This window comes from Staurois parvus, unplaced genomic scaffold (assembly GCF_062004578.1).
Source record: "Staurois parvus isolate SC_StPar_1 unplaced genomic scaffold, SC_StPar_1.0 ptg000154l, whole genome shotgun sequence".
Classification (NCBI taxonomy): Eukaryota; Metazoa; Chordata; class Amphibia; order Anura; family Ranidae; genus Staurois; species Staurois parvus.
Window position 1 is genome coordinate 22,133,448 of NW_028317950.1, and position 22,812 is coordinate 22,156,259.

Below are 22,812 nucleotides of genomic sequence, written 5' to 3' on the forward strand. Positions count from 1 at the left end.
TGCCCAGGCCAATTTCTAGCTTTCAGTGCTGTTGCTCTATGACAATTGAAAGGTCGTGCAACACTGTACCAATATTATATATACTTTTTTTTGGTTTTGGAGACAGCTTTCTTTTGGTGGTATTTAACCACCACTAGTTTTTTTTTTTCTTTTAAATGTTTGCTAAACAAAATATTTTGAAAAAAAGTTATTCTTGGTTGGTTATGAAATAAGCAGTTTTTCATCATTGATGATTAGTGTAAATGTGCCCTGTCAGAATTGCTGGCTTTCCTTTCCTAACTGATGACGTATGAGGTAAATAAATGCCAAAAACACATTGGGCACAGCTGGTCACATAGTAAAGGGTCACTGTGATTGGCCCTTTACCTCAATCTGTGTACAATGGACAGCAATCAGTGTGTAGGGGTGGGTGGGATTCTGGAAGGACATCTATAGACACCCTCCAGAACTAGATGACTGCTGTAGCTGTCTTTTGGCTATAGTTGGCAACTTGTTAATGCACCTCAACAGTATAAATCCAGCCTTGCGTAGACTTGTATTTTGGCCATACAGCAAGATATATATAATAGGATTGCTGTATACGCCTGTCCCCACCAGCATGCATGTTTACTTTGCTCCTAGCTGCTGGTAGTGAGGAGTGGATGCTCAATGTATGAGGAGTTGCCCCCAGTCACACACATTGGTGCTGTTCAGATGCTTGGGTATAGAGACCATGGATGGCAAGAGCCTGGAGCAGCAGCAGGAAATAGGTTTGTATACATGGAACTGGAACATAAGTGGCTTCTAAATGTTGCCTTTTGCGTTGACTGCTTACCCGACTTGCTGGAGCCACAGTGCAGCCAGGAGACAATGAAGTGTAGTCATGGTGTTCCACCAAACTAAATCCAAGTCTAAAAGCAAATTCTAGTTCCCTGCTGGACTAACAAAACACTTGAGTGAGCAGCCAGTGTTAGCTGACCTGCCTCGTTAATTGCTATAATGAACAGACCGACTGCTCCAAGTAAAGGTTTTATTGGATTTTTGTGTCTTCTGCTTGATTAAAACTCAGTGAAGTGATTTGGTGAAGAATGCGACGAACTGAAATGTAATGATGCCACATAGCTTAATAATCATATACAAATAGTTTGCTGGAATGAAATGGACAGTTATAGCTCTCTGTCCATCCGTGGGTCTGTCCGAAGATTGACCTCCACTGGGAAGTGATCACTGACCTCCAGGGCCTGTAAAGAAGAAAACATTTTAAGATTTGCATTATACACTAATGGGTTCTATGCCATGTGCAGCTCTCGCCTGCCTTAGGTGGGCTTACTAGGAACCTACCTACAGGTGCTTAGAATTGTAATCCCTTTCCAAGAAACTTGGATCAAACATAGGAATGATATATCTGAAAGGAAATCACACTTGGATACACACACAGGTTGCCGTTCATGTACTATATCTAGAGATGCTAGTTTACTGAACTTCACTGATGTTTCTGATTTGCTTCAAGTTTGTAATTTGCTGGCTGCTGAAACCGTAAGTTCACATTTGCAATGTGTTAAATATTACACCTGTATGTAATGCTTAAGATGTTACAGTACAGCACCTGCCTCTACTACCATTACCACCCTGCCTGACAGCAGTCTTCTGCCCACATAGTCGTATTCATTCACAGAGTTCTGTGAATGAATGAACTACAACTACCATCAGCCACCATGGCAGTTTTTAGTTCTCAATGAACTGCAAGGCTGCTGGTGAGTGCTTTTGTAGTTCATTGATTTATCCTGTGGTTCAGTAACTACAGAAGGTACAGGTAGAAAGCTGACTGAGGGTCTGCAGGAGCCATGCATTGTACCAGTGATTTGTTGATTGCAGGCACAATGCTTTACAGGCTGCAGTGTAAAAAAAAAAAAAAAAATTTCTTTTACCTGCAAAAAAGTGCATTTATAATAAAAGGTCAACCTATCCTGTAGGCTCCATGCACTCTGGGTGTTTTGATAACGCTGGTAGCGTTAGCTGTGTAAAGTCACATTAAAAACGTGAGATTTTCAGCTTTTTTTGCATTCGTGTTTAATGACTTTTTTTTGTAAAAATGCCAGATTTACAGCGTTTTGCCATGTTTTTCAGCGTTAGAGCGTTTTTAGCGTGTCCTCTAGAAGACTTCCTGCATTTGTATACAGCTGACTAGAGCCCACAGCCCCTGTGCTTTATCAATTATTCTTTTACACCCTATAGTTAAGGTTTGTTGCAAAGGAGAACATTTATGACAAAATCCAGCAAGAGTCATTCCTACCTCCTCTTCAGAGAGCCCGAGTTTTTTCTGGAAGTTGAATGGTTTGGCAGATCCTGGTATAATCGCTTTGAGAAATTCTTCTCCGTGTACAACAATGCTGTGTGAATATAAACAAATTTGGTTATGTCAAATATTACAGGACCAGAATTGACCCAATTCTTCCATCCCAGTATTTACCGGTCATAGGCACAATGTGTTTTGGTGTTTACTGTTGTGTCGTCTTTATCACCGATCAGCCAGTGGAAGGTATTACTGCTCCGCAATTGAATATTCTTCCATTCCTCATTTGTCACATAGCCACAAGCTGCATTCAGGTCTCCAAGAAGCATAACACTCTGAGATCAGAGAAAATAATACAGTACATTATTTCCCATACAAAATGCAGTTGTCGTGATACAAACATTCCTGTGGATATCTGCACAGGGTATTTTATGAGCTAGTACACTTGCCCTTCTACACTGGGAATGTGAGCTGAAATTACACCAGGGTTCTAGTAGCATGACAGTTGCATATTTTACCTGTTTGTGTTAGCCTCTACCTTTAAAAAAATGTAATCAAGTATACAGGTGAAACTCGAAAAATTAGAATTTCGTGCAAAAGTTCATTTATTTCAGTAATGCAACTTGAAAGATGAAACTAATATATGAGATAGACTCATTAGATGCAAAGCAAGATAGTTCAAGCCGTGGTTTGTCATAATTGTAGTGATTATGGCTTACAGCTCATGAAAACCCCAAATCCACAATTTCAGAAAATTAGAATATTGTGAAAAGGTGCAATATTCTCGGCTCAAAGTGTCCCACTCTAATCAGCTAATTAAGCCATAACAGCTGCAAAGGGTTCCTGAGCCTTTAAATGGTCTCTCAGTCTGGTTCAGTAGGAATCACAATCATGGGAAAGACTGCTGATCTGACAGTTGTGCAGAAAACCATCATTGACACCCTCCATAAGGAGGGAAAGCCTCAAAAGGTAATTGCAAAAGAAGTTGGATGTTCCCAAAGTGCTGTATCAAAGCACATTAATAGAAAGTTATGTGGAAGGGAAAAGTGTGGAAGAAAAAGGTGCACAAGCAGCAGGAATGACCGCAGCCTGGAGAAGATTGTCAGGAAAAGGCCATTCAAAAGTGTTGGGGACTTTCACAAGGAGTGGACTGAGGCTGGAGTCGGTGCATCAAGAGCCGTGGTGGCTCACAGACGGATCCTGGACATGGGCTTCAAATGTCGTATTCTTCTAGTCAAGCCGCTCCTGAACAACAAACAACGTCAGAAGCGTCTTACCTGGGCTAAAGAAAAACAGACCAGGTCTGTTGCTCAGTGGTCCAAAGTCCTCTTTTCTGATGAGAGCAACTTTTGCATCTCATTTGGAAACCAAGGACCCAGAGTATGGAGGAAGAATGGAGAGGCACACACTGCAAGATGCTTGAAGTTCAGTGTGAAGTTTCCACAGTCTGTGTTGATTTGAGGAGCCATGTCATCTGCTGGTGTTGGTCCATTGTGCTACATTAAATCCAGGTCAACGCAGCCGTCTACCAGGATATTTTGGAGCACTTCATGCTTCCTTCCACAGACGAGCTTTATGGGGATGCTGACTTCATTTTCCAGCAGGACTTGGCACCTGCCTAGACTGCCAAAAGCACCAAAACCTGGTTCAATGACAGTGGGATTACTGTGTTTGATTGGCCAGCAAACTCGGCTGACCTGAACCCCATAGAGAATCTATGGGGCATTGCCAAGAGAAAGATGAGAGACATGAGACCGAACAATGCAGAAGAGCTGAAGGCTGCTATTGAAGCATCCTGGTCTTCCATAACACCTCAGCAGTGCCACAGGCTGATATCTTCCATGCCACGCCGCATTGAGGCAGTAATTGCTGCAAAAGGGGCCCAAACCAAGTACTGAGTACATATGCATGCTTATGCTTTTCAGAGGTCCGATATTATTCTATGTACAATCGTTGTTTTATTGATTGCATGTAATATTCTAATTTTCTGAGATTGTGGATTTGGGGTTTTCATGAGCTGTAAGCCATAATCATCACAATTATGACAAATCACAGCTTGAACTATCTTGCTTTGCATGTAATGAGTCTATCTCATATATTAGTTTCACCTTTTAAGTTGCATTACTGAAATAAATGAACTTTTGCACGATATTCTAATTTTTCGAGTTTCACCTGTATAGAAAAATATAAAAATGTATTTTTAAATAATTAATTAGTGTGTCTTTGTATTAACCTTTGGTAGTTCCCTACATAACATGAGCCAAACTGGAAGAGGCAGGAGAAGCAAAGTTATTAAGGTACAGATCGTTGGCCAGTTGGAGGACAGAACATAACAGAGCTCATACATCAGTGTGTTACTTCTCTATTGCTATGTAATCACTGGATTGGGGCGACAATTGACCAAGATTCAGCTTCAGCACTTTGTAAGTCACTGATTTGAGCCCCTTTCACATGGGCGGACTGAAAAATAGACAGGCGGATCCATCAGACCATCGATTGTTCTCTATGGTGAGGTGGATGTAAATGGGCATGTGCCCATTTACACACACCTGCATCCCATCCGATCCACCAAAAACGGATGGGGGATCTGTTCCCATCCGTCCAGTGGATCGGATCGGATGAAAGTCGGATGAAAACATACAGGCGGTCTGTTTACATCCAACTGCCCCATAGAGTACAGCAGGCTGTGCCCATGTCTGCTCTGCACAAGCAGAGCAGACACGGACCTGTCATCTGCCTGCTCAGCAGGGATCAGCAGTCAGATCCCCCAATGAGCAGGAGGATCCGCTTGGAGTCCAGTCATGTGAAAGGGGCCTAAAGCTGGCCATACACAGAGCAAATGTCTTCTGATTTCTAATGAACCAGCCGTATCTGAGAGGGTGACCCTGTCTGCCTTCGCACCCAACATCCCTTGATTGAAAAATCAAGGGAGCTAGGCTTAAAATTGCTGGCGAATTTGTGCCTTCATCCAGTTAGATGGAGGCACTGTTCAGATATTTTGACAGCTGGCAGAGCCGGCAAACAGAATGAAATACCCCAGTGGGGAGAGTCATCAATCCACCCTGTGTAGCATGGATGGAGGAACCTATTAAGTGCAGGCTGAACAGAAAAAAATCTTTATGTGTATGGCCAGCTTTAGAAAATGTAGCTCCGACCTTCCTGCTTTGCGTGCAGACTCATGATTCAGGAAGTATTGAGAGCAGAGGATCAACATGACAGCTGATCAACTAGTATTTCCAGGCAGAAGTTAGCAATGGCATCCTTTACATTGTTACCCAAACTGTTACTAGGGTGTGTGCCGGTATGACTACAGTCTTTAAACCTAATCTGGCGCTGTGGAAGCTAGGAGAATAACAACCTATAGAACAAACTTTTCCATGCCTACCTCAATTCTCCAGTGACTCTTCACCTCCAGCATGACCTGCAGGAGACGGTTGATCTCCTTAGCCGCTTCCCTTGGGCAGGTGTGATGAGACATCAGGGCAAAGTCTTTAATAACTGTCACAAAGAACATTTGAAATGTTTACATGGAATTTATCATCAAGATGTAATACCCAGTAAAAAGCCTTTGATGTAACTGTCCCACTGTAGTACTTAGAGGCAGTCCGTCATTTAAGTGGAACAAACCCTCCTGGGAAGGAAGCCAAGGAAGCTGCCATCTTGGCCTCTGTTTGATCTGGAACTGACATGGTGTTGCGCATGGTCAGTTATGAGTCCAGGGATTTTGTGGTTTGACAGCTTGGTTGAAATCACAAGGAAATGTAATGCATGCCAGGAATGGAATTGTTTTTAAAAACCATTAAATTGATGGATTTAGTTCTGCTTTAATATGCATGATAGCTTTGAGCCATGTGAGGACCATTTGCTCCTTCTTTGGGGTCCTTAGTGATTTCTGTTTTGTATTTGTGCTCTTTAACAGACATAAACTGGCCCCTTAAGGATTATTTTCTCTAAATGCAGACCGCTGTTCTATTTGAGTTTGGCATGCCTGTCCTACACAGAGATAGCAAGAGTCAATAAGTACAACCTACCTGTTCTCAGTGAGTGGAAGCGGACAACAAACGGTTCTCTTGCAAAGGCGTCGGGGTGGTCTGGATGGTCTTCCACATACTGATACCAATCGACCACCTTTACTGAGTCCGATCTGCCATGTAAGGAAAGCCATAGTTACAACTCTAGGTGGAGACAACTGCAGATCTGCAGCAAGTATAATATGCAAGGTGTAGGAGTTATGGGGGACTACTAAAAATTCTAACTGGGTCCAGGACCAAGTTCATACTTCACAGACTCACTATCTTCATAAAACAGTATAAAATGTTTGCCAACAGAAGATTGTAATAAAGTAAACCTTTCACAGATCTGGGAAATTCAAAACAGGCATTTTGTGGGAAAATGCTTAATCAAAAATTACTTCTAGTGAAAGCTACAAGTCAAAATGATCAGCAGATCAAGAGATATAGGCATCTGAGTATGTACTGTATAAATATTGACTTTCCTAGTAGGAGGTAAAGTTGGCACCACCACCTTCTGCTCCCTGGACCTTCCTGTTGGTTCTTTCATGTGACCGGCGGTATAATTGTCTAATAGGGAGGTAAAAGGGACAGGGCCAAGATTGTTTTTTTTTTTTTTTTTTGGGGGGGGGGGGGGGATATTTAACTCTGCCTAATGTCAGCTGCATAAAAGATAAAGCTCTGTCCTGATTGTTTTGATGTTAAAGTGATTGTGAAGCTATTTTTTTTATTACAATAACAAACATGTTATACTTACCTGCTCTGTGCAACAGTAGAGCACAGAGCAGCCCCAAACCTCCTCTTCTGGGGTCCCTGCCAGAGATCTTGGCTCCTCCAAGTCTGCGTCTGCCCCCATAGCAACTGCTTGCTATGGAGGCAGATATGAGGGCGGGCTCAATCATATCCATCTGTAGGAGCTTAGCCTTCCTTCTCCACACTGGATTTGACTGACAGTAGCAGGAGGCACTGGCCCCCACAGCTGCTCCGTCACCTATGAAAATAGAGAGAGCAGAGAAGAGCTGCTGCAGAAGGGCACAGTGCTGGATCCAGATCAGGCTCAAGTAAGTGTTCAGGGGTGGGGGGAGGGACAGATACATGAAGGTTTTTTTTTACCATAATGCAGTAAATGTATTAGGGTAAAAAAATATTTTGCCTTTAGAACCCCTTTAACTGTAGGTGATCTTCTGTAAGTGATCTTCTCTATGCATTTTTTGACTATATGCTCAGTTTAATTTAAAGGATAAGTTCACCTTCGTGAACATGTTACATGATCCTCCCCTTTTTAGGGGGGAACATGTAACATGTTTTGGCTCCTGCAGCTGCTTGGCAATTTGCTCCCTCTATGTGGCAGCAGTACAGGGAGAAGTTCCCCGTACCCAGGGCTGCAGTTAGAAACCATGGGGCCCCATACATCCAACATGGCAGGGCCCCCTTCTAAAAAGCTTACTATGTCTCAGTTATGAATGAACACAGTAAGTGATCAGTACTAATCACTCATTGTTATCATTTAAAGGAAGGAGCTGGTAAATGTGATATATTTCCTCCGTTCTCCATCCTGAAGGATCCTATTGTGTTCTTGTAGCTGCCGATGGAAAGGAGATGAGGGAAGCCAGCAGTACTGGAGGGGTGGGGGCGCACGGTGTATGGCTCCCTCTGCAGCAGCTGAAAGCCAGCGGGAGGGAGAGGAGAAGAAGCCAGCTTTCAGCTGCTGCAGAGAGCCACACAGAGAATCATTTCCAGTAATCCCCCCCATCCTGCCATGCCAATCACCCTCCCTGCCCACATTGATTATCATGTTACAATGGCATCTTAAAATACCTGTGGGATATATTATGCAGCAAGTGAACATGTTGTCCCTGAACATGTGTTGAAAGCAGAAAAAATGGGCAAATATAAGAATTGGAATGGCTTTGACAAGGACCAAATTGTAATAGTTAAATGACTGGGTCAGAGCAACTCCAAAACTGCAGCTGTTGTGGGATGTTTCCAGTCTGCAGTGGTCAGGACCTAACAAAAGTGGCCCAAGGAAGGAAAACCAGTGAACCGGTTGCAGGGTCAAAGGCAGCTAAGGTTTATTGATGAACATGGGTAGAGAAGCCTAGCCTGTGTAGGCCAAGGTAATAGAATTGCTACTGTAACTCAAATTGTTGAAAAAGGTAATGCTGGTTCTTATAGAAACACACAGTGCATCACAGTTTGTTGCATATGGTGCTACGTAGCTGCAGACCGGTCAGGGTGCCCATGCTGATCCGTGTCCACAGCCAAAAGCACCTACAATGTGAACGTGAGCATCAGAACTGGAACATGAAGCTATAGAAGATAGTGGCCTGGTCCGATGAATCCAACAATAGTTTGAGAAAAACAATGACTTTGTGATGTTGTCTTCAATTTCTCTAGATCTCAATTGGTGGGATGTGCTGGAAAAACAAGTCTTATCCATCCGTGGAGGCCCCTCCTCTCAACTTATAGGACTTAAAGGATAAGTTCACCTTTTAACAAAAAATTATCTATACACTTTTTTTGCAGGTAAAAAATGTTAATGTATTATTTTTTGTTTCTGGAGCCTCTAAAGCATTGCACCAGCGATCAGCAAATCGCTGATGCCATGCAGGGCTCCTGCAGACCTGTCAGTGTTTCTGTGTGCCTGTACATCTGGTACAGGCAAGCAGATACTTACTGACACACAGCGCCGTGGTTGTTCATTAAGAACTACAAGCCAACAAAGCTGTCGGAACTTGTAGTGTTCTCATTTACAGAACACTGTGAATGAGTGACGTGGCTGGGCAGGTGGGACCCGCATGGTTGAGTTTTTTTTTTAAATTGTGACAGCTGTAATGCATTACATGTTACACCCTGTATATGGATGTAACATGTAACATGTTATGAAAGGTGAACTTATCCTTTAAAGGATCTGCTACAGATGGTGCCAGATTCCACAGCATACCTTCGGAGGTCTAGTGGAGCCCATGCCTCGATATAGTGGGTGGTCATAATGTTTTGGCTGATCTGTGTAAGGGTGGATTGGGGTCATGCATTTGTTGCATTTGCATTTGGACATTTTTACCTTTTGGGTAAAGTGGGGAAGCAGCCTCTGCTGGCTTTTTTATTGCTGTCCACATTCAGGAAAAGAAAGAAAAATCCAACAGGTTACGGCTGAAACACTAGGTAGTGGGGAATCATCCAGAAGGGGTGCCTGTTCAGTGGACAAGTGTCAATGGCAAAAATTCCCCTTGTTTTGGGGGTATTTCCACTTACATCCTGTCATGATTGACAGACTGGAAGTGAAGGAACATTTCCCAGATGGGGACAGCAAAAAAGAGGAAGATTGTAATGATGCCTTATTTTAACCAAATCTAAAGCAAAACAAAAAAAATATTCTTCTTTAAGGAAACATCTACCTCTGCCATACCTGTAGATGAAGACAAACTGCTCTTTGTAGCTGTTCTTTCCCAATCTTTTACTCTCCACATGTTTGTATTGATGGATAGAATCGTACCTACAGAAAATGGAAAGGAGACTTTTGAGACCCAGCAGGTGTGTTACTGGCCAGGTCACCAGTTGAAAACACAGGGAAAAAAGCCTGAAAAAGGAAACTAATGCAGCCACCACAATAATTGGTAAGCTGCAATATATTAGTTATATTACATTTTTGGTTTCGAGTCTAATACCACTTTAAAGACATCAGAAAAGGGCAGCAAATTGCATTTACTGTATATATACATATATATACAGTATATATATATGTGTGTGTGTGTGTTTGTGTTTTTCCAGCATGCACTTTGGAGTTACCGGTTGAGTTCAGTCACAAGAGCTGGGACAGCTTCTCCCTTGGAATCTCTGACCTCTTGGATGGCACTGATGTCACAGCGAGACAGAATCTGTTAAAAAAAAAAGCCTTTTTCTGTAAAGTTGTTGGGTTGTAAACCCTTACATATATATATATATATATATATATATATATATATATATATATATATATACCCACTAAAGTGACTGGCCTCAGGTGATACACAAAGATTAAACCATTCATCCCACATAAGTTGTGCCTGTTTATTTGCAGTCTCCTCTATTCTACAGCCATTCAAAGTGCAGGAACAGAGCTAAGGCTATCAGTCTTCTGAAGGTCCCTCCCCTGTCACCATTTTACTCTTGGTGTTAGGAAAACTTGTCAGAAGTGATTCAAGCTGCTAGCAGAGAATTGAAGCAGCAGACAGAAATCACACTTATGCCCCATACACACAATCAGAAAATCGAATGACAAAAATTATTAGTACACAGCTTTCAATAACTGTTCACGACTGTACATGAGACAATATTCGAAGGAACAAGCACCAAAAATTTTCTTGTACGATAACAGCACAAATGATTTTCGTTTAATCAGTAAAGTAAAAATTCATGAGACCAAGATCACTCATGCTCAGAAATGAAAGAATACATTACAATACAATACATTACATCACTTCTGAAGATGTATTCGGTCTTACATGAATTTTCGTAACTTTAGTAACCTCTTCATTTTTGATATGAGGCTAGTACTGAACCAAAAACAAACGATAAGTTGTCCGATCTGATTGTGTGTACTGGGCATTAGTGCTCTTGAGACAAGTACACACTATAGAGAGATGTGCTTTCTTCATATTTCATATTTGAGGTTTACAACCACTTTAACAGCAAGAAACGAGGGAAGAGGAGCAAGAAAAGAGTTTCTGCACACATTGTAGAAGGTATTTGCCTTTAAAAAGAACACCCAAAGAGATCATTAATTGAACAATTACCCACCTTCACCAGGGTGCCCATTATCTTCTTATTGGATGCTTTAGCTTCTCCAAAACTTTTGATGTTAAAAGCACAGATCTTGAAGGTAGCTGCAGAGACATGCAGAACCAACAGGAAAAGCAGAAGGATGGGAGTTTTCATCATGTAGCTGTAAAAACAAGAGCTTACAATCTAATACACCATCGCAACTTCACTTTGACAATTGAAGCTGGTTCTGATGAATTGACAGTACTTACCTATTAGTGTGGTGTGATTTTATTTCACTGAACTGTGTAGGTGAGAATTCCTTATTGTTGAAGAAAATGTGGTTGAGGGAAGTTCAAAGTAGCCAAACTTCTGATTTCCACTACAACACTATCATTGCATTGCTCAGTAAAAAAAATTCTATTATTATTTTAGTAATTGATAGATTGATGTAATTAGCTGAGAAATGTTAAACCTAGGAAGGTGTCTTAGGAGATATAAATATGGTACAGTAGATACTACCTCTATTCAGGAGAAGCTGAAGTTACAGGATGGGTCTCTGGTACCTGGAAGGATAATAATCTCTGATGAATATTGTGGGTCTACTATTGCAAAACCAACACAACTGGAAAGGTTAGATAGTATAATAGAAAAAAGCAGAGTTAAATTTAGGATAATTAGAAGTACCAGCATAGTAAATCATAAGGATGTCCAGAGGAATAAATTCATGAAGTCCAAAGATTGTAGAAACCAAACAGTAGGGATGTAAGGACTTTAAGGTTTGAAGATGAGCCACCATCAATAATGCCACGAATGCCCAAGGGAACCAGAAAAACAGAATTCTCAAAACTCAGAAATACAAGATGAAGAAATAACCTGGGAAATAAGTAAAAATGTCCACATTGAAAGAAAAATTGCTGATCCTTAGTAGGTTTCTAATTTAGCCATCCAGGATGTTTTTAACGCCAAAGAAAGTACTGGAACCAGTACAATAATATACTTCAAATTGTTACAGTTTCCAAAAAAAATAAAGAATGTAACTCTTTGATGTTGAAGATCAGGTTACCAGAGGATTAAACAGGACAAACACCAAGTCAATGGATGATGAATGATCACAGTCGACACTGTTAATGTTCAGAACAGGTTCATATACACACAGAGCAGGTCTATGAACAGAGGACAGAGAGGTGCCTGCTGTGTCAGTGCTGGGTCAGCATTTTCTGGAACATAAGAGAACGGACAATACACAAGGCTGGAGGCTACAGGAGGACCATTCTGCAATGTACATAACATTTTTATAGTAGTTCCATGAGGTGTACCTCATGACAACCTGGTGGCCACTGCCTAGAAAAGCTAAAAAGTAGCTAATAAGTAGCCATTATAAAAAGTCCAGTAACAAAACCTTACTAAATATACTTTAAAGCCAGGGGCGGACTGACCATTCGGGCACTGCCTGAGGGCCCAGGGTCAGTAGGGGGCCCCATGAGATGCCCCTCGTACCTTCCATAGGCTTTTTTGGGTGTGGTTTGAGTGTGGGTGAGGACACAGGGGCCCCATGAGTTGTCAGTCCACCCCTGTTTAAAGCATGGAACTTTTCTGCATCTGTTTAATGCAGAGTACTATTTTCCCAAGAGTAAGGCCAAAACACTTCAGCAGCTAATCATCTTGTGCTACGTTCACACTAGCCTTGTGTGCAGGCGGCAGAGAGGCGTTTGGGAAGCGTTTTTACCGCTTCCCAAACGCCTCTGCCAATTCTGCACATTACAGCACATGGTGCTGTTCTAACAGGAGCGTTTGCATCGCGTCGCGGCAAAACGGACGCCTCTGGTCGAGTCAGGAGGCTTTGAAGCCTCCTATTCTCGTCTATGGTGCCGCTCCGCAAACGCCCGGGCGGCGTTTGCGGTGCGGTTGCGGGGTGTTTGCGGAGCGGTAACACCACTCAAATGCATTATAGGCGTTTGTGGGGCGTTATTAACGCTCGCAAACGCCTACCAACCGCCGCTAAACCGCGCATGCGGCGTTTGCGGAGCGTTTGCCGAGCGTTAAAAACGCTCCGCAAACACCGGACCAACGCTTGCCAAACGCTATAGGGGCGTTTGGCAAGTGTTGGCAAAACAGCCTAGTGTGAACGAGCCCTAACGATAGTTGATTGTTATAAGTGGCAGTGTATCATTCCTATTTTCATTGCTGATCATTTTCAAAAAGTTTGCGCTATCACTTTAGTAGCTGAAAGGTAAATTGGTCATTTGTAAAGCAACTGTTGCTTTTGGATAGTTTTCATCCAGTTTAATTTCAAAGAAAGACAGACATGCTATTGGTTGAAACCTTAACCTCTTGCCGACCGCGCATAGCCGAATGACGGCTTCACCGCGGCCGGCCAGTTCTGAGTGGACGTCATATGACGTCCTCCCAGAACGCGCTCTCCTGCGCGCCCCAGGGGGCGCGCACCCAGCGATCTCCGTGATCGCTGTGTCCTACGGACACAGCTGATCACGTGATGTGGTGAAAGGCCGATCCCACCGGGATCCAATGACACCCTGATCACAGGGAAATGCAAGTGCCGGTTCTCGGCTGCACTTTCCTCACGCTGTCAGATTGTGAGGAAAGTACTGCCGAGAACCGTCAGTTGTCAGAGCGGGGATCGGCACCGATCATCAGGGCACTGATGATCAGTGCCCTGATGATCGGTGCCCAGCAGTGACACCCGCAAGTTCCGCCCAGCAGTGCGCCCACTAGCCCCGCCCACCCGTTCCCAGCAGTGCCCCCACCTGTGCCCAGCAGTGCCCCCACCTGTGCCCAGCAGTGCACCCACCTGTGCCACTCTGCAGTGCCACCTACCTGTGCCCAGAAGTGCCACCTACATGTGCCCAGCAGTGCCACCCACCTGTGCCCACCCACCTGTGCCCACCAGTGCCACCCACCTGTGCCCACCAGTGCCACCCACCTGTGCCCACCAGTGCCACCCACCTGTGCCCACCCACCAGTGCTGCCCACCAGTGCCACCCACCAGTGCAGCCCAGCAGTGCTGCCAGTCAGTGCCACCAGTCAGTGCCCAGGGGTTGTGCCAGTCAGTGCCGCCAGTCAGTGCCCAGAAGTGATGCCAGTCAGTGCCGTCTATCAGTACCCATCATCAGTGTCACCTATCAGTGCCGCCTATCAGTGCTGCATATCAGTGCCGCCTATCCGTGACCCCTAATTAGTGCTGTCTATCAGTGCCGCCTATCCATGCCACCTCATTAGTACTGCCTATCAGTGCCCTTTAGTGCTGCCTATCAGTGCCCATCAGTGCCACCTCATCAACGCAAATCAGTGAAGGAGAAAAAATACCTGTTTGAAAAATTTTATAAAAGAAACAAACTTTTTTTTTTTTTTCAAATTTTTTGCACATTTTTAATTTATAGCGCAAAAAGTAAAGCGCCCAGTGGCGATTAAATACCACCAAAAGAAAGCTCTATTTGTGAGAAAAAAATGATCAAAATTTCATATGGGTACAATGTTGCATGACCGCGCAATTGTCAATCAAAGTGCGGCAGCGCTGAAAGCTGAAAATTGGCCTGGTAAGGAAGGGGGTATAAGTGCCTGGTAGGCAAGTGGTTAAAACACAATATACCAAAATAAATACAAAGTAGCACATTTTAATTCAAACTGTTAGCAATCTTGTTTTGTTGAGCTTTATGTACCTATGCGTATGCACCTGGATAGAAAACTGGTTACAGGAGGGTGTGCAAAGAGTGGTGATAAATAGAGTATTCTTCTAAATCACGGGTGTCAAACTGGTGGCCCTCCAGCTGTTGCCAAACTACAAGTCCCATGAGGCATTGCAAGAGTGACAGTTACAAGCATGACTCCCAAAGGCAGAGGCATGATGGGACTTGTAGTTTTGCAACAGCTGGAGGGCCGCCAGTTTGACACCCCTGTTCTAAATGGTCTGCAGTTGTGAGTGTACTACAACAGGGCTCTGTCCTGGGACCAATTCTGTGTTCATAAACGATACAGAGGTTGGTAGAAATAGTTCAATCTCAGTGTATGCTGACACTACAAAGCTAAGCAGGGCAATACAGCACAGCAGGATTTAGAAACTTTACAAGAAGACCTTGATAAAATAGAGGGATAGGCAAATACATGGCAAATGAGGTTAAATGTAGGAAAATGTAAAGTAATACACTTATGGGGCTACAAATATGACTGCAAGCTACATGATAGGGGGAGGACCTCTGGGGGAATTGAGAATAGAATAGGATCGGGAGGCTCGAGTAGATGACAGTCTCAGCAATAGCATGCAATACCAAGCTGCAGCAAGCAAGGCCAGCAAACTATTAGCGTGCATTAAAACGGGTGTTAACTCAAGAGATAAGTCTATAATTCTATCTCTATACAGTCTGGTTTGGCTGCATCTTGAGTATGCCATCCAGTTCTGGTCACCAGTCCTCAGGAAAGATGTGCTGGAACTGGAGCAAGTCCAGAGAAGGGCAACAAAGCTAATAAAGGGACTAGAGCACCTCAGTTACGAGGAACGACTAGAAACATTAAACTTATTCTCCCTGGAGAAGAGAAGCTTAAGGGGAGATAGAACCACAATATATAAATATCTGAATGGTGATTCTAGTACATGGAAGAGACTATTCAGTCTCAGGTTACTCAAGTGGACACATAGTCACCCAATGAAGTTGGATAAGTAGCGGTTTAACCTTAAACTGCATAGAGGGCTCTATACTGTTAGAATGGTAAGGATGTGGAACTCCCTTCCACAATCGGTGTTGTCAGTGGAAGTATCATTAATGTCTAAAGCCTTTTAGATGGGCATCTTAGCAAACACAAGATACAGGGATATGGAAAGCAGTAGAGGCATAAATGCATACACACACCTACACATGCTGAACTGGATGGACTGGTGTCCATATGCATCACCATATTCCCAGCAAGAAATTAACCATGGGGGGGGGGGGGAGATACTGAGAAGGTAATCTAAAAGTTGGGCAAATCCAAGGAAGAAATGTAAGTGGGGACAGGTGTCTCCTATGTAATGTAAATGTAAGTGGTGCCTCTATATGGACACCCACAGTTTAGTAGGAGTTGGGAAAAACAGTCAACAATATGTCTAAGAATGGCTGCTGTATGGTAGAAGCCCATATGGGGCTAGTCAGCTCTACCATCCTGTTTATGTTTAACTAAAATATTGAGGTGTAAACAGGCTAAGGATCAGGGCCATAGAAAACAGAGCAGTGAGTGTGAAAGACGGCACGAGGGACCCTAATTGGGAGTGTCTAAAAAGGTAGAGGAAACATAGCAGGGCATCCATCTTACAGAGGGAGATCCTACAACCATAAATACTTCCTACTAGGCCATAAACATAAACTTTGTTGAGAATCCGGCAGCAAGGGCAGATAGTTGAGACCACAAACCTTCTCTGTGTTTGCCGAAATACAAACTCTAATGCAGGCCATAGAAGGGTTGAAAATCGGCAAATTTTCACAGCAATGATGGGCAAATCGGCCAATCTTTTTACCGATAAAAAATCTGCGCATGAGCCGTGACCTGCAAGAAAAAGAAGAAGAAGAGGAAGAAGAGGAAGAGGAAGAAGAAGAGAAAGAAAAAGAAGAAAAAGAAGAAGAGAAAGAAGAAGAAGAAGAGAAAGAAGAAGAAGAAAAAGAAGAAGAGGAAGAAGAAGAAGAAGAGAAGAGAAAGAAGAAGTAGAAGAAGAAGAGAAAGAAGAAGAAGAGAAAGAGAAAGAAGAAGAAGAGAAAGAAGAAAAAGAGAAAGAAGAGGAAGAAGAGAAAGAAGAAGAGAAAAAAGAAGAAGAAAAAGAAGAAAAAGAGAAAGAAGAAGAAGAGAAAAAAGAAGAAGAGAAAAAAGAAGAAGAATAAGAAGAGAAAGAAGAAGAAGAGATAGAAGAAGAGAAAGAAGAAGAAGAAGAAGAGAAAGAAGAAGAAGAAGAGAAAGAAGAAGAATTCTAGTCCGCTATTATATTTGACATTGAAACGTATTGCGGTTGCAACAATGTATCTAGTTGTATCCGGAAAAAAATCTGTATCCGAAATGGATACAAACAGATACATTGTTGCAACTGCAATACTTTTTAATGTCAAATATAATAGCGGGGCTCTCTGCAAGGGACAGAAGTAATTAAATGCCGGCCGTAGACAGGAAGAAAATCGGATGATTTTTTTTTACTGTTGGTGGTAACGTCGGCTTATTGAACGACCGATTTTTCGTTTTTTTGTTTAAAAAACCGGCTGGTTTTCTCCCCATCTATGGCCTGCAGAAGGTAAAAAATAGAGTGATAGCAAGAAATAGCTAAAGGGGAAGAAATCCTGCAATAAAAGTTTGTTCAGAAACCCCAAAGTCATGTTCAAGCATTCTGAGTTGGTTGCATTAAACTTGAAACTACTAAAGAGGCCAAACAGCTCCAGTAATTTATACAAGGAGGTAAAAAAGACAATCATGAGGTTAGTCAAAAATTGGAGTAATCTTGTCTATATTCTCATCGCACACATTCCTGGAAACAGGATTCTTTAGTGATGGGTACTGCAGCGACTACCAGCTGGATACTGGACACATCATGGATCAATGCACATATTCGCCACACACCATGGATCTTCAAATGTTATCCAAAGCTGTTATTACAGAGAGATCATATCACAGAAGAACAAGTGCAACGTTTCAGAACCACGCAGAACCCTTTTGTCAGACGTGGTCATATTGGAGTAAGTCATTGGCAAACAAGCTTACTTTATTAGTAATGCCGCCTGTAGTATATTGTGTGTAAAATATATATATATATACATACACACACACACAGTATACAGGGCCATGTTTTGATACAGGTCAACTATGTTTAACATAACAAAAGGATAGCTAATGGCTCTCAGCTATCCAGTTACACTTTTCAAAGGAGGTTATTTGCAAGGTTACCTACAAGGGATTGTAAAATGCAGATTTGTATGGTTAAGCATTTCAAAGGATACATTATTATTATTATTATACAGTATTTATATAGCGCCAAAAGGTTTGCTCAGCGCTGTACATTGTTTACATATTTTAAAATGATAAAGAATGTGATTTGACCATACAAGAAGTATTTATTGATGGTATGTAGACTCCAGGGTGTATTCACTGGAAATGGTGAAAGGGTAACTTGTTTACCTGGTAAACACTATAATGACTTTAATTGTTATTTCCAAATATTGCGAGTAGGGTCTTTTCATGTTGAGATCAAAAGTGTTTGGTCAGCCAGTCAGAAACCCCTTCCGGCTGTATTCACTGAAATTTCAGAGGGATGCTTGGGCTGTTAAATTCATGCCTTTATTCAATGTGGAAGTACAGGTATAGATTAGAACACACATTATTGCATGCATAGAAGCTACCTAGGTACATATTATAGATTGGACATATGCTGGATGATATGGAGTATCGTAAATGTGATTCTGAGGGCTGCTGTTCGTTGTAAAATTTACACATATTCGGCTGGATTTTGTCATCTGTTGCAAGTATCTTTTGGACTGTTCCAGAACCTAATAAATGTCTGTCTCTGGATGAACCAAGTTGCTGTGGGAAAGTTCATTTATTGGATAGAGCAGTTTTGTATTCCATATCAGCTAGTGAACTCTTGCCTCAACAACAACAATTATAACAGAAATGATCACTCCTCATCCTTAATATATGACAACACCACCAACAGATAATCCCTAAATTGAACTATTTCCTACAGAGCTCCTCACAAGGGGCTCAGTGGCCATATATATGGAGGAGGAGAGCAGACAGCCCTGGGGGTCTTATTAGAAATAGGGACTAAATCAGAGAGGAAACCTTTCATAGTTTTAACCTAGTGACGCCGAGGACAAGAAAAGACGGCAACAGGAGACACATAGACAAGAAGATGGTGAAAGCTATAGAAAATGTAAAGAGATTTTCTAACCTTTACCCCTATGCCTAAAATGTGTATCTTATTCCTCCCCCAGTTGGGAGAGATTTCCACTTTTTTTTGTTCCTCTGACCCCTGTTACATAGTCAAGTAAGGGTGAATCTTCATGTGACAGGGACAGTCCCAATAGAATGTGACAGTGGCAGTCTCCGATCCTGTCACAGAGAATATTCGTCACTGGGGTCGATTAACTCCGCAGTAAACACAAAACCAGTAGCCGCCTTATGTACTTTAGTGGGTTCAAACATCATTCAACATCTGCTCTTCTGAATTGTAAAGCTGATCAAACTTTAACCACTTGCCTACCGGGCACTTATACCCCCTTCCTTACCAGGCCAATTTTCAGCTTTCAGCGCTGCCGCACTTTGATTGACAATTGCGCGGTCATGCAACATTGTACCCATATGAAATTTTGATCATTTTTTTTCTCACAAATAGAGCTTTCTTTTGGTGGTATTTAATTGCCACTGGGCGCTTTACTTTTTGCGCTATAAATTAAAAAAAGTGCAAAAAATTTGAAAAAAAAAAAAAGTTTATTTGTTTCTTTTATAAAATTTTTCAAACAGGTATTTTTTCTCCTTCACTGATTTGCGTTGATGAGGCGGCACTGATGGGCACTGATAGGCGGCACTGATGGGCACTGATAGGCAGCACTAAAGGGCACTGATAGGCAGTACTAATGAGGTGGCACGGATAGGCGGCACTGATAGACAGCACTAATTAGGGGTCACGGATAGGCGGCACTGATATGCAGCACTGATAGGCGGCACTGATAGGTGACACTGATGATGGGTACTGATAGACGGCACTGACTGGCATCACTTCTGGGCACTGACTGGCGGCACTGACTGGCACAACCCCTGGGCACTGACTGGTGGCACTGACTGGCAGCACTGGTGGGTGGCACTGGTGGGTGGCACTGGTGGACAGCACTGGTGGGTGGGCACAGGTGGGTGGCACTGGTGGGCACAGGTGGGTGGCACTGGTGGGCACAGGTGGGTGGGCACAGGTGGGTGGCACTGCTGGGCACATGTAGGTGGCACTTCTGGGCACAGGTAGGTGGCACTGCAGAGTGGCACAGGTGGGGGCACTGCTGGGCACAGGTGGGGGCACTGCTGGGAATGGGTGGGCGGGGCTAGTGGGCGCACTGCTGATCGGAACTTGCGGGGGTCACTGCTGGGCACCGATCATCAGGGCACTGATCATCAGTGCCCTGATGATCGGTGCCGATCTGACAACTGCCGGTTCTCGGCAGTACTTTCCTCACGATCTGACAGCGTGAGGAAAGTGCAGCCGAGAACCGGCACTTGCATTTTCCTGTGATCAGCGTGTCATTGGACACCGCTGATCACGTGGTAAAAGGCCGGTGGGATCGGCCTTTCACCACATCACGTGATCAGCTGTGTCCGTAGGACACAGCGATCACGGAGATCGCCGGGTGCGCGCCCCCTGGGGCGCGCAGGAGAGCGCGTTCTGGGAGGACGTCATATGACGTCCACTCAGAACTGGCCGGCCGCGGTGAAGCCGTCTTTCGGCTATGCGCGGTCGGCAAGTGGTTAAATAGTTTGTTTGAACCAAGCTGATCCAAATGAATTCTTTACTTCACTAACAGTTGCAGTGGCTGTGTGTGCTGTATGAATTGTATGTAGTCTCAGCTAAATATACAGTTCTGTGTTCCGGCAGTGAGGTGAGAACTTTTCATTTTGTTCCTAGGACAAGATCGAGTGCTACTCAGCCATTCACAGGAAGTGTTGTATTCTATGAATGAACACAAAGCTACCTCTGATTGGATGAGGTGGAGAAGCAGGCTGATGATTACATAAACTTCAACTCAGCCAATCAGAGGAAGCTTTGTATTCATTCATGGGCAGCACAGTGAAAAAATGGTCAGCACTTCCACCTGGCAGTACTAGGGTCGCTGGTTTGAATCCCAACCACCGCACCACCTGCCTGGAGTTTGCATGTTCTTGCCTGTGTGGGTGTCCTCCGGGGACTTTGGTTTCCTCCCACACTACAAAGACCTGCTGATAGGTTAAATGGATCCTGTCTAAATTGGCCCTAGTATGTGTATGTATGAATGCAAGTTAGTGACCTTAGATTGTACCCCTATTGAGGCTTAGGGACTGATGTGAATGTACAATATACATGTAAAGTGCTGCATAAATTGATGGCACTATATAAGTACCTGTAATAAATAAATAAAATAATAAAATAAATTACAAAGCTCCCTGTGAAAGGCTGAGTGCCGCTCGACCAGACTTAACTTTGTTCCAGGAGCAGGATGGAAAATCTTCTGCTGCCGGAACATAGTGCTGTATACTGTTTGTAGCTGAGGCTATATACAGTCTATAGAGTTCTACAGTTTTCAGAGTTTACAGCTGATACACACAGATGATGGATCTGTTAGTGAAGTAAATAGTAAGTTTGGACCAGCTTGGTCAAAACAAACTATTTAAAGTTAAATGAAACATGGAAATCAGCCTGAAAAATTGTCTCTGCCACTTGCCCCCACACCCAGACAGGAATATACAGAGGCATCTTTCTTTAACTAGTTCCAGCCTTTGTGTGAACTAGTGTGATATATATGGCCAAAAAAGGTCATCATTGTACAAAGGATATGTGTAGCAAGGCCAGTGTTTCTGCCCTTCTTCTGGGACACTTCCCTCCACCCATATATAATAATTGTCTGCTTTGATTAACCGCCTGCCTGCTGCCTTATTATTATACAGGATTTAGCCTTATAGTAGAAGTACGGCTCCAGGGTGGCAGTGCTGCGCAAAATTACATATATATATGTGATTTGCATATCCAGGTAGGGGGCGCATGCTCCGCCCTACCCTTGCCGCTACTGGGTCCCAGCCAGAGATTTCTGGCCAGCACTCTGCGATCATCAAGGAAAGCCGACAGGGGAGAGACCTGTGTGTAAACACTACAGGTCTCTCTCCTGTCAGAAGGACATGCCGCTTTGTATTTCTCTACACAGCAGAGAAATACAAAGCAGCATGTCTCCGAAGTAAAACTCACACAGCACACAGTAACACAGCACACAGTTAACCCTTTGATCACCCTAGATATTAAACCCCTTCCTGCCCAGTGTCATTGGTACAGTGCCAGGGCTTTTTATTAGCACTGATCACTGTATTAGTGTCACTGGGGATGTCAGTGACAGTTAGTCAGTTGCCACCCAGTGCCAGAATGCCCGCTGCAGTCCCGCTATAAGTTTCTGATTGCCGCCATTACTAGCATATATTGAAAAAAAATCCAGTATTATTATACAGGATTTATATAGAGCCAACAGTTTACTCAGCGCTTTACAATATAACGGGAGACAATACAGCAACAATACAGTTCAATACAAGAGGGATAGCAGGGCCCTGCTCCTTGGTATATACACCGCCATTTGTAGACGCTATAACTTTCACGTAAACCAATTCATTTACACATATTGGGATTTTTTTTTAGCAAAGACATCTAGCAGAATACATTTTGGCCTAAATTTATGAAGAAATTTGATTTTATAAACTTTTTATTGGATGTGTTTTATAGCAAAAAGTCAAAGATGTTGTGGTTTTTTTTTTTTCAAAAATGTCAGTCGTTTTTCGTTTGTAGTGCAAACAATAAAAACCACAGAGGTGATCAAATACCACAGAAAGAAAGCTGTTTGTGGGGGAAAAAAGAACAAAAATTTCATTTGTGTATAGCGTTGCATGACCGCACAATTGTCAGTTAAAATAATGCAGAGCCATATCACAAAAAATGGCCTGGCCAGGATGGGGGGTGAATCCCCTGGGGGGCAAGTGGTTAAAGTGTTGCTAAACCCACAACAGTAAAATCAGTCTGTATATGGAGTAAAGCATGCTTGTTATACT

General features: G+C 43.1%; 1 protein-coding gene across 2 annotated transcripts; it reads right to left on the bottom strand.

Annotated features, from left to right (window-relative positions):
* Nucleotides 1-995: 995 nt before the first annotated feature.
* On the bottom strand, nucleotides 996-12,268 carry LOC149463644 (deoxyribonuclease-1-like). 2 transcript variants are annotated; one of them, XM_089675225.1, is made up of 10 exons: nucleotides 11,710-12,268; nucleotides 11,295-11,588; nucleotides 11,062-11,206; nucleotides 10,072-10,160; nucleotides 9,692-9,778; nucleotides 6,304-6,416; nucleotides 5,658-5,770; nucleotides 2,450-2,607; nucleotides 2,273-2,369; nucleotides 996-1,220 (listed from the first exon to the last, which is right to left on the bottom strand). In XM_089675225.1, exons 3-10 carry the CDS (start codon nucleotides 11,200-11,202, stop codon nucleotides 1,146-1,148), a joined length of 873 nt encoding a protein of 290 aa, XP_089531351.1. In that variant the 5' UTR covers nucleotides 11,203-11,206; nucleotides 11,295-11,588; nucleotides 11,710-12,268; the 3' UTR covers nucleotides 996-1,145. The 2 variants fall into 2 exon arrangements, with proteins under 2 accessions (XP_089531351.1, XP_089531350.1); XM_089675224.1 differs by having other exon boundaries at nucleotides 11,295-12,268.
* Between the last annotated feature and the right edge of the window lie 10,544 nt (nucleotides 12,269-22,812).

Bases quoted from the DNA above. Each gene is read 5' to 3' on its own strand.
- LOC149463644 (XM_089675225.1), bottom strand. From the start codon at position 11,202: ATGATGAAAACTCCCATCCTTCTGCTTTTCCTGTTGGTTCTGCATGTC. The intron at 6,417-9,691 runs GTATGGCAGAGG...CTTACATGGCAG, and splicing joins CAGTTTGTCTTCATCTACAG to ATCGGACTCAGTAAAGGTGG. The intron at 2,608-5,657 runs GTAGGCATGGAA...CTCTGATCTCAG, and splicing joins AGAGTCACTGGAGAATTGAG to AGTGTTATGCTTCTTGGAGA.